This window comes from Danio rerio, chromosome 20 (assembly GCF_049306965.1).
Source record: "Danio rerio strain Tuebingen ecotype United States chromosome 20, GRCz12tu, whole genome shotgun sequence".
In the NCBI taxonomy this organism is placed as follows: domain Eukaryota; kingdom Metazoa; phylum Chordata; class Actinopteri; order Cypriniformes; family Danionidae; genus Danio; species Danio rerio.
This window is the reverse complement of record NC_133195.1, coordinates 34,572,543-34,591,997: the sequence shown is the minus strand read 5'-3', so window position 1 is coordinate 34,591,997 and position 19,455 is coordinate 34,572,543. Positions and strand designations below refer to the sequence as shown.

The following is a 19,455-nucleotide window of genomic DNA, read 5'->3' as shown; positions in this document are numbered from 1 at the left end:
TTTACTAGATGCTGGTATTCAGCTTAAAGTGCAATTTACAGGTTTAATTAGGTTAATTGAGTTAATTAAATGAGTTAAGTTAGATAATTAGCCAAGTTATTTGATATAGTGGTTTGTTCATTATCATCTTTTAAAAAAAAAGCACGTTTAACTGTACCAAATAACTATGTTTACCAATCATTTGTTTGCACATTTGTACATTTATCATACAAGCAGTAAAATCCCTCATAACCGGAGTCAGGCAATGTGAATGTAGCTGTGCATAAGCATATTTGTGAGTGAGTGAGTGAGTGAGTGAGTGAGTGAGTAAGTAAGTGAGTGAGTGTGAGTTTGAGTGTAAGTGTGAGTGTGAGTGTGTTTGTGTGTGTATCTGGCTCCTCCTCTATGGATGCTCCTGTAATGATGCTGCGCTCGGTTCATTGATTAGTTAGGTCTGCTGAGGTTCGTCCCCACTGTCTGCCAAAGACATAGATAGAGCCGCCATCATTATGCTAAACAAGAGGAGACTGCGCTTAATTAGAAAATAATGAGAACTCTCTTTCAGCTTTCTTTGTGCTTGCACTGGCTCTCTGTTCTCGTGATACATCAGTCTCATGCTGCGCATTCCCTTTTCTCCTTAATTCATTTTTCTTTCATTCATCGGGCTGTATTGGCCTGACTGTTTTTCCCATAGTATTGCCGAAGAAACAAAACCATAACAAAGAACAAAGCTACAGAGGATTTATGGGAAGGCTACTGTACATATATGCATACATGATGCATATTACACATACACTACCTACAGTGGTCAATCAAAATTGCTCAATTATTCAGAATGCACGCATGGCTGAAGAATTTGCTGATGTTTCTGCATGCTTGCAACTATTCTCATTATGTATCATTATTTGTTTACCCTTCTTTTTTTCCAAACTTGGCTTTCTTTTATTGGTTGCTCACAGAGGAGCAGAACAGAAAACAATGGTAGAAACAATGTTAGACTTTGATGTAAATTGTATATTTTTTTCCTACAATGGATATCAGTTGCAAACATCAATTTTCTGGTTGCCAGGATTCTTAATATCTCCTTTTGTGTTCAAAGAAACTCATACAGTTTTGTAACAACTAGAGAGTGAGTAATAATAATAGCTAGTAAATTTATATTTGGGGGGGAACTGTTGTGTATTGAAAACTAGATTGGGGGTTGGATTACCTAGAATGGGATTACCTTAAATCATTTAGTTCAAGCAATAATAAAAATAAACCAAATAATCAAATGTATATGGATATATATAATACAGAATTCAAGCTTGCAAAGGGTAAAGCTTGATACATATTTATGTAAGTATATTTTACTTTAAATTGCTTGTTATATTGACAATGATTTTTTGGAAATAATAATGAAATAAAATGTCAAAAAATAAAACCTACTCGATTACTGTTAGTATTCATCATACACTGATGCATATTGCTTTGCATTTTTCTCCCATTTGTATTTCCACTGTTTTATCTTTTCTATTAATGCTAAGTGTTGTAGCCTGCAGCTTTTTTTTACACATTCCTTAAAAAAGTAGGTGTATCATATACATCTGTTGTGTTTCCTTGTTAGATTGCTTAAACCACCTAGATTGCTCAAATGTCTTTAAATAAATAAATTAAAACTCACAAAACAAAGAGAGATTCAAAAGTTTTTACTGTAAAAAATTCAGGGTTCCACACAACTCCTTCATGTTGTTCCAATACAAATTGATAAAGCTAACTTAATGTTTTTACAAATTAAAGTAAATTGAACATAAAACAATTAAAGTGTCTAAAACAAAACCTACATAGGCTCATTCTGAAAACGTAACCCTATATACATTTCTGGAGATTACGAATTATGTAGCCAGAAGTACGTATGGCTGCATTTCATCTTAAAATGAACGCCACAGGGTGGTATGATTGCGTTCCTTTTCGTGCTTACCAGTGGACTTCTTACCTCCTTACTGATGCATATCCCGCTTTTACCAGTTTCTCCATCTAGCTAGCCATATACTGTACGTGGACAGACTTAAGAGAAGTTGACCACGACGACAGGGTTTTAGTCAGATGAAGAACATTTCCAGAAAGCGGGAAAGACAAAAACAGAATACAAAAAAAAAAAAAGTAAATAACAAGGTTTTTTAAAACTGTCAGTTGGATTTAGGGAAGTGGGTAGGCCAGTCAATCTGTGCTTTTGAAAACACTATTGGTTGGGTTTAGAAAAGGAAGATAGTGGATCAGTCGATGGGTCAGTCATGCAGTCACTCAATCAGTCAGTTGACAGCGCACTTTGGTGGATTTCCGCAAGAAGAGTAGGTGCGAATGGCACTCGGGAGAGAAATTTGAGATCTGAAAACGCATACACAGCGGCTTCTGGTGTATTTGCGGAAAAAAAAAAAACTGCAAACAAATTTAGCTTCTGGGATGTATTGGGTGCTCTCCAGAAGTGTATATAGCAATGCGTTTTCAGAATGAGCCTGGGTTGAACAAAACTCAAGAATTGAGTTGATTCAGCTCATTTTAAATAAGTAGATCAAACGTGGAACAAAAGCTTTTTTTTGAGTGTAGAAACTTGAAATAACTAAGTAGAAATGAACCAGCCAGCAATAATACATCACTTAAGCACATTTGGCTTATTTCATACATGAAATTTACTTTTCCATACTTTTTTCCATACATAATAATGGACAAAGAGAAATTGAGTGCAAATGACTTAGGTAATTAAAAAGCTAATTAAAAAAAAAAATAACAACAACGTATTATAGGTTAAACATTTGTATGTATATAAATATATATATATATATATATGATGTCTCAAACTGTGTCAATAGCTTTATGACTTTGTAGTGATTGTTTTGCTCAACACTTGAAAGACAGTCTTTCTTGATAGCATTTATCCAAGCATGTTTCTGGTCAGCGGTGTCTCTCCCATTGAGCTGTGTCACCACTTGTATGCTTTTTCCATTCTCTTCAATTGTTGTTCTCCTTCACAGGCGATCCATTCTGTGGCCTGGCACCACGAGGGGAAGCAGTTTATCTGTAGTCACTCAGACGGCACACTGACCATATGGAATTTAAAGTCCCCAGCCAAGCCTATACAGACAATCACGCCACACGGTTAGTTTCTCTCTCTCTGGCTCAAGCACACAAATTCATTTCCTGCAAATTCATTTTCTGCAGGATAAGGATAGCAGAATTAATTGCTCTTATGTCTATTCCGCAAGGTTGTATCACACCTTTCTCAAAGACTTGTTAATTCAGGATTGTAATTTGATTTTTTCCCCACCTCCCTCTACTTCAAAAAGCAGCTTAAAACAATCACCTCCCCCCCTTCCCTGATTTCCATTTCAAGTAAAGCTTTAATTTTCATTCTCATTTTGTTCCTCCGTGGAGGCTGTGTTGTGGTCTTTAGTGATGAGCAAGGTGAGGTCAGTGTCTCCTTTTGGTTCACATCCTTGCCTGCTCTATTGAAGATATTCCCTCTTTTAATACAACAAGCCCTTCAGCTTCACCCGGTCTCCATGAGAATAGCACATCAGACAGACGGATTTACAAAGAAAGAAAAATTATTGGGAACACAAAATGTTGCCCAAAAAATCATAGGATGATTTGGTATGTTTAATAGATGTTAGGAGACCCTGTTTAGTAGGGATGTGCATTATATTTTAGTTGTTTGAAGTATCTGACAAGGGTATGACATTTTTGAGTATACCAACTTTTGGGTAACACTTTAAAATTATGGTCCATTAGTAGATGTATTTACTAACATGAGCAAACTATAAGTAATACATTTATTATTGTGTTTCTTAATCTTCGATAACATTATTCATTCATTTTCTTTTCGGGTTAGTCACTTTATTAATCTGGGGTTGCCACAGCGGAATGAACTGCCAACTCGTCCAGCATATGTTTTACGCAGCAGATGCCCTTCCAGCTGCAACCGATCACTGGGAAACACTCATACACTCCTATTCACATTCTTAAATTATGGACAATTTAGCTTACACATTTCACCTATACCCAATTCACCTTCTTGCTGTGAAGCGACATCGCTACCCATTGCGCCACCCTAGATAATGTTAGTTAATGTACTTTAAGTTAAATAACGTTATTGTCCACACTATTGGATTTTAATAATGCATTAGTTAATGTTGAAATATGGTTAATAAATAATTTACAAGATTATTCATACGTAGTTAATGTTAGTAAATGCAATAACTAATGTACCATGAATCTAAAGTGTTACCAATTTTTTGTTGCGAAAAAATAAATAAAATCATGTCTTGAGGGTCTTATTGCATGTACTGTGGGATTAAAAATAGCAGAATGCTGATATAGGGACCCGGTAATTTGTTGAGCGAGTTACTTTTTTTTTATTGGTCAAGGAAAAAACAAAGCCGCAGCAGAGCATACAGTAATTTGTTGCTGAAAGAATCTGCTTTTGATCAAATCTCAATGACTCAATGATCTATTCATAATACAGCAGGTCTCATTCACTAATAACAACTTGATTGAGAGTATTCTAATAGAAATGTAATAGTAAATTATAATATAAAGTGTAATACAGTAGTGTAATATAAAGTATTATAAAATAAATATATAGTAAATTAATAGTAACTATATACACATAATATAATTTTGTTAACATTATTAACTAGTCATGTTATGCTTAAATATAACTAGTATTTTTATAACTAATTTTTAGGTTGCCCAAAGTATGTGCTTTTTGAGCATGTGTGCTTTCAGCTGTTCATATATTTTTTCAGTAAATTAACAATAAATTTAAGTTTGCTAGTTTTGTTACTTAATTTTGTACATAGATTTCTTGCAAATATCTATGCTTAGCGAATGTCCCAGTTTCTAGTTTTGTTTCTAAATGAATCTGCTGTTTAGACCAAATTGTTTGAATGAATGATTTAACACATTTCACCACATACTAGTGCTTCTAATGTCCTAATTATTTCCCCATGACAGGCCTAAAGAAGCAAAGGTACCTGCGTTACAACATTCAATTAATTAATTGCAATTCATTAATATACATTAAACATTTTTTTGCAATATCGCACACCCCTACTGTTAAGGAGGATTCAACATCTCTCTTAAATAGTGTCATTGCAGTAAATATGAATCTATTGCAACATTTAAATTTGCACATATGACAGAAATGCTCATGAGCCCCATCAAAGACTCAGTTTTAGGATTGCCATTTAACAGCTGCTTTGAAGGAGAAAAAAACTTGAACATTAATGAACATTATGATAAAAGACTAGCACGTTTTTTGTGACAGTGAGTTAATATACATGCATAAATATTTTAAATATGCTTTAAATTAGGCATGACTTTCTGTAATTACTGAATTTTTAGTTTATTTTGTGATATAATTGATAACTTCAATAGTTTTTAATTGATAGGTCTCTGTAAAGCTCTTTTTAAGCTTTTTTTGACACACTTCCTGTATATGGGAGAGAGGCTTTGTCCCAGATGCTGCCCTCAGCTCTTGCAGTCTTTATTCATGTCCACTTTTGGGTCACATCACATTCTAGTCTTCTTCTAAAATGCCAAACGAGTCTTGTCTTATTTGCTCTGCTTCTATCTAGTGTTTTATAACCACAATTTTGTCAGGTTATGTATTGAAGGACGATTGTAACATATTTGTTTTGGGACCATATGATAAATTATGAATATTTTGGTATGCTTTGGCCCATTTTGGTAAACAACAAAGAAAGAAATGTTTTTAAATATAACTGAAAGTTATATTATATTATTATTGAAGATCAGAAAATATTTCAAAACAATAAAGAAACTGAAGTCATCAATGCAACTTACAGAGTCATTAAACTGCCATCACACATGAAATGCATTATTTGGGACAGGGCCAAAAAAGAGGTGAAGAAACTATCTGAATGAGTATGATTCTGTTTCAGGAAAGCAGCCTAAAGATGGAAAAAAGCCAGAGCCTTGCAAACCCATTCTTAAAGTAGAGTATAAGACCACAAGAGCAGGGTAAGTACGAACATTAATAGAATATTTTTTCTCTCTTTCTTTCTTAATGCAGATCCGGACTATACTGTAAAAACATGCGTTAATTACTGGCCTTTCATATTTTGAGATTCATGTTTATTCATGCTTTTGAATTGCGTTATCTGTCCTTGATCTTTCTTGCAGCGACTTTTACCCTTCAAAGTTCAAAAAAGTGACTTTCAAAATAACATGTATTGTTTGAGTTGGTATTGTATATTACAGTACAAAAACCTTGTAACTTATTACTCTATATAATATTTCTTGTACATTATATTGTTTCAAACTTAGTGCTTACCACACATAGGACCCTATCATGCATCCGGTATACTGCATCAGATAGTTGTTTGCTAGTTTCAGCTTGGCGCAAGAATCGTTATGATGTGTTGCGTCACTCTGTTTAAATAGCAAATGCATTTGCGCACATATGTGCGCCCATAGGCGTTCTGGTCTAAAAAGGAAAGCGTTCTGAGGCGCATTGCTGGCGCGTTGCTATTTTGAGAAACTATTATAGATTTTTCAATAGACCAGAACAAACCAGGTCTAAAAACCAGTGCAGAGTTGCGCCTTGCTTACACACTGCTTAATACACACAAGATGTAGAGCAATACGCAAATATCTTTACATATGAAAAATAATTAAAATATTAAGGATATATATATATATAGGATATTATAGTTATTATTATTATTATTAGCATTATTATTTATTATATCCATATTTTTATTTGTTTCATTAAAAACAAGCTTAGATTTGCCCACCTGCAGGTTTTAGACCATATGGGGCACAGCATGTGTTTTAGGATATAACTCAGGTTTTTGAAAACACTTCGTTATTATTGTTCATTTATTAATTTGCTGGAAATTAGAACTGAATTTAGAAATAGTTTTGAAACAAATTTTTGCGCAAAACAAACTAAATTAATTATTTATAGGATAATTGTTGTCTGTGCGTACAAGGTTTCCCTATCCAAACCTTGTACGCAGAGAGCGAAAGTGAAAGTTAACAATTTATCTCTCATTCTCGCTCTGTAGATGCTCTGTTTTACTGTTTTCTTGCTAGTGAAATGCTCAGTTTTTCCACTTACACTTACTTTAAGTCATGTAAATAGCAAATGTGCCATGGCGCGATGCAACTGGCTCTTAAAGGGAAGGGGAGATGAGACTCTGATTTATTCTCAAAACACACCTATAACTCATTATAGACCATTGCATCACGGCGCAAAGCAGATTTTTCCATCCTTATATTAGCAAAAATGGATTCTGACGTGCCCTGAAAGCGTTTGCGCCGTGCGTTCTGCGCTTTGCGCATGGATGGTCAAAATAGAGACCATAGACTTTGCTTGGGTCAACCATCCAAGTATTTTAACGGCCGCCCAAGTATATTTGCCGACACAAAAATTATTTCCATTATTATCATCCTTTTACACTTTTTTTTTATCCACTCAAAATAACCAAATAACTGCAATCAATTTACCAGTTTTTAAATTGCCTCTCGTTTACCCATTTTGTTGGCTACTGCTTGTTCTGCGTGCATGAGAGCTGTCAATTCTCCCACAAACAGTGACCTGCTCTGTAGACCCACATAGATGTGCCTTTTTGGCACTTAAACATGCATCTGACTGGGTTTCAGAAGTAGTCGTTAATTGTATGCGTATTTACAATACCTTTTTATTTAAACCTACTTTTGCTTGGCTTTACAGCTGACTTTTTACAGCCGTGAGAACGAGAGAAACATTGAATAATTCAGTCTTTAATAAATGACGTTATTATATACTCGAAGGAGACGAAATTGCAATGGTTGATCAACTAATTTGCCTTATTTAAATAATCTACACTTATAATTATTATAGATTTTTAGAGATGTTGTCTGTTTTTATTTCTTTTTTCTGTCATTTATGTCTCATTTGTGCTATATTTTAATAATTTGATGATGTTAATATATTACATAGCCTATTTTATACATATCTAAAATGATTTAGCAATACTGTACAAAATGTCATGCCAATAAAGCAACCTGAAATTGAGAGAGAATAAAAAAGCAATGAATATAAAACAATTAAACAGTTAAAATAACAGTTATTTTTGTTTGTCGCATGTAGTTGATCATTTACAGTTGAAACCAGAAGTTTACATACACTGTATAAAAAGGCACATAACCATTTAAAAAAAGTCAGATGTTAATGTGACTAAGCTTTTTCTATTTTAGGTAAGTTAGGATTATCAAATTTGTTTATGTTGTGCTTAATAGCAGAATAATGAGAGAGATATTTCTTGAGAAATTGTTATAACTTTTCTTGAATGTCAAGTTTACATACAATAAGATGGTAACACTTTACAATAAGGTTCATTAGTTAATGCATTTGCTAACATGAACTAATCATGAACAACACATGTACAGCATTTATTAATCATAATTGAACATTTACTAATGCATTATTAACATCCAAGTCCATGCTTGTTAACATTAGTTAATGCACCATGAGTTAACATTAACTAACAATGAACTACTGTATTTTCATTAACTAACGTTAACTAACATGAACATGTACAGTAGTAAATGTATTGTTCATTGTTTGTTCATGTTAGTAAATGCATTAATCAACATTACCTAATAAACCTTATTGTAAAGTGTGACCAATAAGATTATTATGTCTCTGAAAAAGCTCAGATGATGGTGTCAAGTTTTTGGAAGTTTCTGATTGGCTAATTGACAGCATCTGAGTTAATTGGAGGAACAACTGTAGAATAGTATTTAAGAAAACCTCAAACACACTGTTTCCTTGTGTGACAACATGGGAAAATCAACAAGCCAGAATCAACAAAAAAGCCAGATTACAATTTGCTAAATTACACCTGGCAAAAGAATAATTTTTAGAGACATGTCCTGTGGTCTGATGGAACTAAGATTGAACTGTTTGGCCAAAATGACCAGTGGTACATTTGGAGGACAAAGGGGAAAGCTTACAAGCCTATCAGAATCAGAATCAGAATCTTTATTGTGATTGTACAAAATACAATGAAATTTACGTATAGGAACACCATCCCAACTGTGAAGTCTGTGGGCGGCAACATCATGTTGTGGGGCTTTTCTGCTGCAGGAGGGACTGGTCCACTTCACAGCAAACAGGACATCATGAAGAAAGAACATAAAAATACTGAAGCAACATCTCAAGACATCAGCCAGGAAATTAAAACTTGGCCACAAATGGGTCTTCCAAACAGACCATGAACCTAAGCATACTGCCAAACTAGTTAAAATGTGTTTTAAAGACAACAGAGTGAATGTTTTGGAGTGGCCATCACAAAGCCCTGATTTCAAACCTATAGAAAATTTGTGGGCAGAGTTGAACAAGCTTGTGCGAATAAGACAGCCTATAAATCTGACTCAGTTACTTCAGTTCTGTCCGGAGGAATGGGCCATAATTCCCTCAAACTACCGTGAGAAGCTTGTGGAAGGATACCCAAAACATTTGACCAAAGTTATACAGTTTAAAAGCAAAGCTAAAAAATACCAAGGAAATGTATGTAAACTTTTGACTGTCTAGAAATTAATAAAAAAATTATCAAAAAAATTATCTCATTATTCTGGCTTTTAGCAAATGTAAATCATTATATCATTTAAAATAGTAAACGTTTAGTAGGATTTACCATCAGACATAAAAAAAACAAAAAAAAAACTCCTTTTTGGAGTGTATGTAAACTTCTGGTTTCAACTGTATGTGCTGTGGGTAAAATATGTCTTTCAATCTGGCTCTCTCCTCAAGTATATTTTAAATCTATGGGAAGGACTGAAACTACTGAAATGTCAATAAAAGTAACTTTGTTAAACTGTAGAGTTAAACTTTCAACATCACAAGTCAACAGAGTAGAGATCAAGATCCCTTAATGCAATTCACATCCACAAATAAACGGAAAACACTAGTGAATCACAAAATATGGAAACTGTTAATTAACAGGTATTTTTTACAGTATTGTTTTTCCAGGTTTGTGCTTTTAGTAAAGCCTTATTGAAGCACTTACTTCTAGATGTTTTTAAATAACAGCACACATCTGGGCTTATGTAGTGTAGTACAAAAGTCTGGGGCTACCCTGAAATGTAAAATTAATTCCACGCATATTTAAACCTGGAAGTAAACAAAAAGTATTAAAGTAAAATAAAAAGTCTGCTTCATTTTTAGGTCAACACTAAATAAACAACATTTTCTTCAGCTTATGCAGCTTTTTTTCTGATCAAATTTTCATGCCAACTAATTCTCATTAGATTTTAAGTAGACTATTGAGGTTGGGGTTAGGGTAAGTGTAAGTTGCAAAATGTACTTGCAAAGTTTTTTATAGTCAGTTAAATGTCTGTTGAAGGAGCAGTATCAAAGTTAAGCAGACAGTCTACTAATACTCAAATGAACTATCAAAATAAACTGTTACAGTGAACTGAAACACACTTACTAAGTGCAGTTTTTGTTTGTTTCCTGCACAGGGATCCATTTATGATCTTCTCTGGTGGTTTGTCGTATGACACTGTTGGTCGACGGCCATGCTTGACAGTAATGCATGGGAAGAGCACGGCTGTTTTGGAAATGGACTATCCCATTGTAGATTTCCTCACCCTGTGTGAAACGCCATATCCTAACGGTATGTAGGTCACTTTACACACTAACTGCACCTGCTCTGTGTAATATTAATGCAATAAGTACTCAGTCCTTTTATCTCATGTCACTTTCTCCCTCCTCTTTTTTTTTTTTTTTTTGCTGACATTTAAACCTTTGTTTTTTTTTGGATTGTTCTATTCTTTCATGTTCTTTGTAGATGAGCTTTCCCAGTGGAACTGCTGCCTAGTAATTACATTTTACATCTCTTTTTTTAAAGCTCCCTCTATTCATAACACCCAGTTCTCTGACTTGCATTCGTTTATTATTGCAGTACCCATTTGAATAATTTATCATTTTGGTGGCTATTTATGAATTGTAAATGATTTCTTTCTCTCAGCAGGCAGATTTAGCAAAGACTGATGCAACTTTAGGGTTATACAGTAATTGTCTGTCAATAGTTTGCTGGTGTGAAGAACGCATCATTAAATCTGTTTAGTTTGTGACTCTTTGTACTTGTTATGTACTTGTTTCAAGCACCGTTGGTGGCAAATGCACTACTGTTGATTTCCTTCCACTTTTTTTGAAAGAAATTTGTAGTTTTTCAGGATGCATTAACTATATAAAAATAAAAAGTCATATTGTTAAAGATAATGTTCATCAAAGAGTATTGTTTCTTTCGCAGAAATATAGCACAAATGTTTTCATTATTTGCATTGTTTATTATTAATACTATTTATTAATTAATTTATTTAGATAAGTGGCTAATTTGCACAAAACCCTGATCATTTTCGATACCTTGTGTATGTGTGTGTGTTTTCTTCTTATGATTCAACTTGCTTTAAAAGAAAGAAAGCCAATCATGCAGTTGCACCAACAGTTCTTGCCAAAACCCAGCATCTCTGTTTAAACATCTGCGTTAAAGGCTTAAGCATTTTGTTTAGAGTCTGTGTTAAGCCAAACTGAAAAGTGGTAATGAATGCAGGAGGAATGGGAACAGTGTTTGCAAGGCTGCTTGCATAACTGTGTCTGGCTCTGTACGTTGATTAAGCTATATTTGAAGTAGATGTCTTTGGCTCTGACTCATTATTGAGACATTTGGGAGGTTCGAACTCATGCAGTAATGTTTCTAGTCGTTAGTTTTAGAGCTAAAAAAGGATCAAGCCACTAAAATAATGTAATAAGGCCCATATGGAATCTTTCTTCGCAAAAATCTGCTGATTTTTATCCTATCGAGTGTATTACTTATTAAAATGTGTGTAAATTGATTTAGTTTTTATATTGATTTCAGTAATGTTATTAAATAATATGCTAATGTGTACATGATTTATGTACAATACAGTGTGTAAAGTTATATTTTCTAGTTTTTTACGGGATTTATTAAATCAGAGACTTACTTTGTTTACTAAACTAGAGGTTCTGACTGGATTTGGATACGAAACTTAAATAAAAGTTTAAAAAGTAATTTTTTAAAATTTATTTATTGTTATGTTTTTTGTTACTTTACTCTCAAATCATTTCGCATAAATCCACAGATTTATTATAGAAATATATTTTTTTTTACAAAGTTCTGCACAGAAATAGCAACAAATAAATAAATAAATAAATAAAATCAGCAGATTCTTTATGGCCCTAAGGGTCCAATGCTCCAACAAGCGAGTGCAATATCTTTGTTAAAGATTCTGTTATAATGTTACAATAGGAGAAGACATCATTTTTTAAATGCAAGATTATTTCACCCATCCCATTGTGTTTCTTTGCAGATTTTCAGGAACCATATGCTGTAGTGGTCCTCCTCGAAAAAGATTTAGTAGTTATTGACCTTGCACAAAATGGGTACGTATCGCCCACAGCATTTGCGTCATATTTGTTTACACTTCAAGATTTTTCCACTACCGTCTCAACCTGATTATTTTGACCTGTGATGTTTTCATAGTTACCCTATCTTTGAAAACCCATATCCTATGATGATTCATGAGTCTCCTGTGACGTGTTGTGAGTACTTAGCCGATTGTCCTGTGGACCTCATACCTGCACTTTACTCTGTCGGGTCGCGTCAGAAACGACAGGGCTACAGCAAAAAGGTAAAGCATGCACGCACACATTTAGGCTTATAACAATATACATTTTTTTTTTTTGTTGCAGTAAATTGCTGAAGTTTTTTTATTACCGTATATGGTATTATCGCAAAATTGGCCATGCAAAAAAGATTACTTTAACAGGTATAATGCCCAAAAATACTATTGCTTTATTGTACATACTGTATATGTTCAGAGTAAACAAATGTTTCAACTAAATTAAATTACAAAATGATTGTAAATACATGAGTTTATGCTTCACACTAAAGTTTCATTAGTAAATGTTAGTTAATGCATTCAAATCAACAGTGAGATAAAGTCATATTTAGTTAATAATAGTTTAAAAATACAAATTAAATTTGATTAGGTATTAAATGCTTTCAACTACAATCTGTATGGTTTATTAGACATTAACTATGAAATTAACAACACTTAAGGTTATTAAAATATTTTGTGAGTTTAGTTAAACTAGCTAATATTGAGTACATTTACATGGACACCAATAATTAACGATTTTAATATGGTTAAGACAGTACTCTGATTAAGAGTCTACCATGTAAACAGTGTTTTTGATCAATTTTATCCGATTAAGGTCATAATCGAACTAAATATTTTACATAATCAAACGTAACATTTTTGCCACATTTTGTGACAGGATAGTCTATACACACACGGCTGTTTGACACTATTCTCTGCATCTACCAAGTCAGTGAAGGATCACAGAAACCTGCATCTTAAAATGTGAAGGTTTTTTTGTCCCAATCGACACGTAGTATCAAATTCCATTAAAACTACACTCTACAAGCAGTTCATACTCGCATCCAATATCTCGTTCGTCATGGGGGCATGCAAGAAATGTTCTTGAATGTGTGTGAAAGTGCCAAACTGCAGTTAAAGTCGACATATTAGAAATGAAACACCCAAAATTACATGAAACTCTGGAGGAATTGTGGATAGTGTGGTGATGCAATGATATTAATCGAATAATGTGCTATAACATGTAAAATGGGATCATGAATAGAACATTCAAAAGGCAACTCATGTAAACACATTAATCATGTTACTGTCTTATTCAGATTAAGCCAAATATTTGATTACTGTTGTCCATGTAAACGTAGTCATTGACTACTGGACTCTAATTATAGCCGTTAACATACAATAGCCCTATAAATAGTCAGCTTTTTACTTTAGGCCAGAATAACATGGAAATATTAATGTTAGAACTATTAATATAGAAAATATTTGTCGCTGTTGTGAACACCAATGCAAATACAACGTGTGTCCCACTTTATACTAGGTGGCCTTAATGTATGTGCATCAAAAAATAAATACAATGTACTTACAGTGTTCAAAATGTATTGCAAAACACTTCTCGTGCTCTTGATGGGGGATACGGGTAGAGTTAGGGACATGTTTGGTTGTATGGGTTGGTTTAAGGGCAGGTTAAGGCATGGTCAACAGTTTAATCACAAAAACAATTACAGATGTAACTACATGCAGGTATTTAGTCAATCATAAGGCAAATGTAAAGACATATATTTACACAAAAAGTTCATTGTATCAAATAATTAATGTCAGTGTAAATACATATCAGTAAAGGCCACCTAATATAAAGGGGGACCACAATTTGAATATTCTTAAAAAACACTCTTAAATAATAAGTATTCACTGTATTTTAAAGTGCTCGTGTTATCAATCAATTGTCAATGTTCATTATCACTATACATTGAGTTATTGAATATTGACATATGTCTACACACATTTAAAAGTGCTAATCTGAAAAGATAATGATGTCAGTTAAAACGTCCTACACACACACACACACACACACACACACACACACACACACACACACACACACACACACACACACACACACACGCAGACCTTGGCCACATCACCCCATGAAGTACCTGTGTGACTTTAGGCCCCTGTCGCTAAGCACATTGTGTCCTCAGACTGAGTGGGTCAGAGACACAGACAGGGGTATTTATGGGTATGAAAGAAAGCATTGACCTCTCAGCCGAGACTGGAGTGCAGTGTGTAAGTTGTGGGTTTGTCTCCCACCGGGAGCAGGTTAACTTAAACAACCCACTTTGAATCGCAGCACTTCTGAATACCTTTGAATAAACTGCTTCAGCATCCACGCCTCACGAGGAAACGCTTTCCTATAGAGCCTCGCCAGGCATTTAACAAAGGTTCCGCCCACGTTGCAGAAATGTTTTGTGGCTGCCAGTGCCAGCCTCAGTCATTATATTAAAAGAATATGCTTACTAAAACGTACAAATTGGCCACTTTTCTTTTTATTAAATTTCCCAGGAATGCTCGCATGCTTCAGGGCAGCAACTACTAAATTTCCTCTATTCTAATATGTTGAGAAATGTTGGATTTATGTGGATAGCTTTCGTGCATTTATGTGGTTCTGTTGTTTCTCATAGGAATGGCCTGTCAGTGGTGGAAACTGGGGCCTGGGCACACAAAGCTACCCTGAAATAATAATAACTGGGTAAGAGCAGTGTGTAAATGTGAGCAAGCGTGTGTGTTGTAACTCTTTCCGCATGGTTTCACCATTTGTAGTTCTGCTGAAATGGCAGAAATTGTACAAAAAGATTTAAATGGTGTAAAAGAAGAAGTCATGGTATAGGAAGAGGGAGGAGGAGCGGGTAATGAGCAGGACAAGATGGTTGCGAAAGGCAAGTATGACTGAAAAAGTGAGCATTTTCTGATGTACCACCCATGGGATGACAGAACCTTTTTTCACTATTTTAGTGAGTTTGACAGCAGTGGGAAGAGCATTTTCTCTCATCTCCTGACTAGCTTTTATCTGACATAGCAACTTACCTCAGTGGTTTGTTTGGATACATGAGGTAATGGTGACTGTGTTTTTGTGGGCTTGTGTATAAAAATGTATGAGTCAAAAATATATATATATTTTATTGCAGGCATGCAGATGGTTCAGTGAAGTTCTGGGATGCTTCAGCAAGTGAGTACCGGATGTTTCAGTCTTCATATTCATCTCATTTACCACTTTTGAACAGTGCAATAGTATCGTCTGACCACAATGTGTGCGGTGTGGTAGTTTCTCAAAGCTCATTAGCTTGCTCAGAATATATTTGCATTTGACAGACACATTTTATATCAAATTGTTGTGTCCTGGGCATCAAACCATTGACTTCCATGCATCATACAAATGCGTTTATGGCCACAGTAAAATCTTGCCGCATCAAATCCAGTTAGCAGACTGCGTTTGAAGGTCTGGTTCTCACTGGAATAGTTTTGCACTAAAAGAATAGATGTGCACTTAAAGAGCCCCTATTCAGCATTAAAAAAATAATATTTAGATTTTGGGGGTCTACAACAACATTCTGATATGCATGCAAGGTTAAAAAACACTTTAATTGTCTTATAATATGCATTCACTTTTGCATTCACCTAATTATCCTAACAACTCCCATATGACTTGTTCAGTGATTAATTTATTCCCAAACCCCTCTTTAGCACGATGCTAATCTGCGCTGATTGGTCCGATGAACTTTGTCTGTTACGATTGTTTGACTGCATTTAGCACGAGACAGGGAGAAATGCCCACCAGGGCTTATCAACATTTTTGAAGAAGTTTAAGTGCAGAGTGTATGTGTGAGCCTAATGCAGGAGTGCATTAAAGCAATGCAGTTGCAAGGATATTGCTTTATTCTTGACACTGACACACATTCATCCACACAGCGGGAAAAGCTGAACTATTTTAAAACTTGACTGCTAAATGTGTGTATGAACAGCTGATGTTGGCCATAGCAACAACAAACGGCAGTGGATCGCAAGCTCACAAATGCATTTAAATCCGTAAACAAATCGGCGGTCAACATGCTTAACGTGGTTTTAGACGCGATATGAGAATATAAAGAGTTAACCAGATACAGCACAAGCCACGTGGAGCGGTTACAAGTAACAAAACACAATTAAATACATAATTTTTAAGCAAGAGAAAAGGAGGCAAACCCCGGCGATTCATTTAAACCACTCTGAGATGACTCTTTTAGATGAATCAATAGTTTTAAACTTGGTGCACTTTCAGATTTAAGCCTATTTCACTTCACTTAGAGCTGTTACACACTGCATGGAAGGTCTTTTTCAAAAACCCATAATAAGGGCTCTTTAAGAATGCACTTTGAGAAACAATGCTTATGGGACAGTTATTAAATATATCCCTAGATTTGTTGTAATTTGCTGCTTAAATATGATGGACACCCTCCGCTTCCAAATCTGAGTTTAATTCATCTGATGAACACTTTACAGAAGCAATTTATCTAGAATTAATAATAGATATTTTTTCTCTGTTAAACACAATATAATATTATTTTAAAAAAATTTGGTGACCAATGTCTGTTGACTTCCATGATTGTTGTTTTTTTCCCTACTATGGAAGTTAAAGGCTGCAGGTTACCTATATTCTTCAAATGATAGTATTTTGTGTTCAACAGAGCAAAAAAAAAAAAAACCTCATAATTTAGAATTACTTAAAAATAAGTAAATGGTGAGTTTCTTTTTGTTTTTGAGTGAGATATCTCTTTAAGTATTTCCCCATTCAAGAGTTGGGTTTTGAATCCTGGAATAGCTGCCTGTAGGCATTGCAAATGTGGCCGCTGAGTGAACTGATTTTCTTTGAAAGAGCTCTACTTAAAATCTCATTTGACTACTTTTAAATATCGAATTAAATGCAAGACTTTGTCGAATGCTAGTTATTGGAGTATAACTTGACAGCGGACATCACTTGCCTTAACAATACAACCTGTGATTTATGGACCAGCTGGGAACTGACCTTATAATGTCACACACAAAATGCACACCAGATCCCACAGGCTTTGTCTAAGCTTGCGCACTGCAGAGGGAGACCAGCGTGTTACCTGTTAATGACATTTGACCTTGCCTTAACTGTGAGCTTGACAAACTACACTTTCTTCTGTTCCTGTACCTCCCGTAGGTGCTAAAGGACACATTGTATTATTCCAAATACCACAAAGGTTGCCAACCCCTCACACAAGCACTTGTTTAACATTCAAATCGGCTTTCTTAATAGTAGAAGCTAATTTAAAACCAATGTTGCCCTCATTTTGTCAACCAATGAAATATAAAGCTAATTAGACCAGACGTTTTAATCCGACCAAGACTAATCTTACGTCATTTAATATATTTTATTTGCTTTGAGTGAACTGAACAATTGGAGTCAGTGGATTAGTAGCCCCCCAAAATTGGACAAAACACATTTATGCATTGAAGGTCATTAAAAATTTCCCATCACTTCTTTAATCCCTCTATGCATTAAATGTACAAATCTACAACTTGTAAGACTTTGCTTTCTGTGTTTTCTTCTTCAATTACACCATTTTATGGTTGATTTTTTAATATATATACAGAGACAACTTAAATAATCATTGTCTAAGACAAGGTTGCCCAAACTCTTGAGAGCTTTGGGCCGAAACTAAATACACCAAACTGTATTACATTAAAGTTGCCTGGGGTATTTCCCTAATTTATTTAATAATATTTATAATTAAATTGAAAAAAAAAATACTTCAACCCTATTTATTAATGCATTATATATTTTTTGAAAATGTAAATTATTTTAACAAACTTATTACAATAAAACCGTAAAAAAAAAAAAAAAACATTTTAAAAAATCGAAACAATGGAGTTCAATGCAGAATACACTAGTCACGTTGAACCAGCCTTTGCCTTGATTTCCAAACTGATGTCTTCTGCTTCATCCCATATTTGTTAATTGACAGCATGTACATTTTTGTAAAGATCTAATTCAATAGATATACAAGGTACAACATGTACATTTAATTAAAACATTTAATTTAAGTTAGCTTTTTTGTAGCTCAACAATAAAACAAACAAACAAAATGTTACATTAAAAAAGAAATGAGAATCCCTGTTAAAGGCATTTCCCATCCCATTCCAATCATTTTCCCTCTGACAGGCCAAATCAAAGAATACAAAGGGCCAACTTTGGCACACGGACCCTAGATTGGGCATCTCTGGTCTAAGGCAACCTATTACCTGTTAAATTGTTAAAGCTCAGTACAAATGTGATTGTTTGTAAGGAAGAAGAAAACAATTTTTACAAATTTCAAAATTTTCATCAATTTTCATCAATTTTTATCAATTGCAACAGACATACAGTTTTAGTGCATTTCTTCCCCGTACATCTTGAATTTGTAGGTTATTTGCTTTATTTTATGGTCCCGAACCCCTATTAAAGTGATAGTTCACGCCAAAATTAAAACCTACTCACCGTTTATTCCAACAAAGGCTCATTCTAAAAACCTAGCCATATATAAATTTCTCGAGATAACAAATTAGGTAGCCAGAAGTACATATGGCTGCATTTCGTCTTTAAAACGGACGCTATGGGGCAGTATGACGGCGTTTCTTTTGGCGCTTACCAGGTGACCGCTTACTTCCGAATGGACGAATTTCCTGCTGTTACCAGTTTCTTCAGTTGCTCACCGTGTACGTCAGCGGACTCGAGACACAAAATCGAAGTTGGCCGCCATGACACTGCTTTAGTCTGGCGAAGAACAGTTCCAGAAAGCATATAACAAAAACAGAAGCCAAAAATAAAATAAAGAAGTAAATAACAGGGTGAGAATCTGGTAAAATCTGAAAATGTGGTAAAAATCAGGCGAGGATCTTTTTTTCTGGATTTCTTTTTAAACTGCTGGTTGGGTTTTGGAAAGTGAGCAGGCGGGTCAATCTGTGCTTTTGAAAAAACTA

At 34.5% G+C, this 19,455-nt stretch overlaps 2 protein-coding genes across 9 annotated transcripts in view; both read left to right on the top strand.

Annotated features, from left to right (window-relative positions):
* LOC141379311 (uncharacterized) overlaps positions 1 to 19,455 on the top strand; it is a 701,133-nt gene that overhangs the window by 295,512 nt on the left and 386,166 nt on the right. The window lies entirely within an intron of this gene.
* The window catches only part of stxbp5a (syntaxin binding protein 5a (tomosyn)), a 178,029-nt gene that overhangs the window by 120,537 nt on the left and 38,037 nt on the right, over positions 1 to 19,455 (top strand). For 6 of the 8 annotated variants that reach the window (XR_012395549.1, XM_009294730.5, XM_009294728.5 and 3 more), the window contains 7 exon segments: positions 2,991 to 3,114; positions 5,922 to 6,000; positions 10,492 to 10,646; positions 12,364 to 12,436; positions 12,537 to 12,684; positions 15,117 to 15,184; positions 15,621 to 15,661. Coding sequence is in view for 7 of the 8 variants with exons in the window: in XM_009294730.5 (XP_009293005.1) it covers positions 2,991 to 3,114; positions 5,922 to 6,000; positions 10,492 to 10,646; positions 12,364 to 12,436; positions 12,537 to 12,684; positions 15,117 to 15,184; positions 15,621 to 15,661 (688 nt within the window). In the remaining variant the exon portion in view is untranslated. 8 annotated transcript variants of the gene reach the window in all.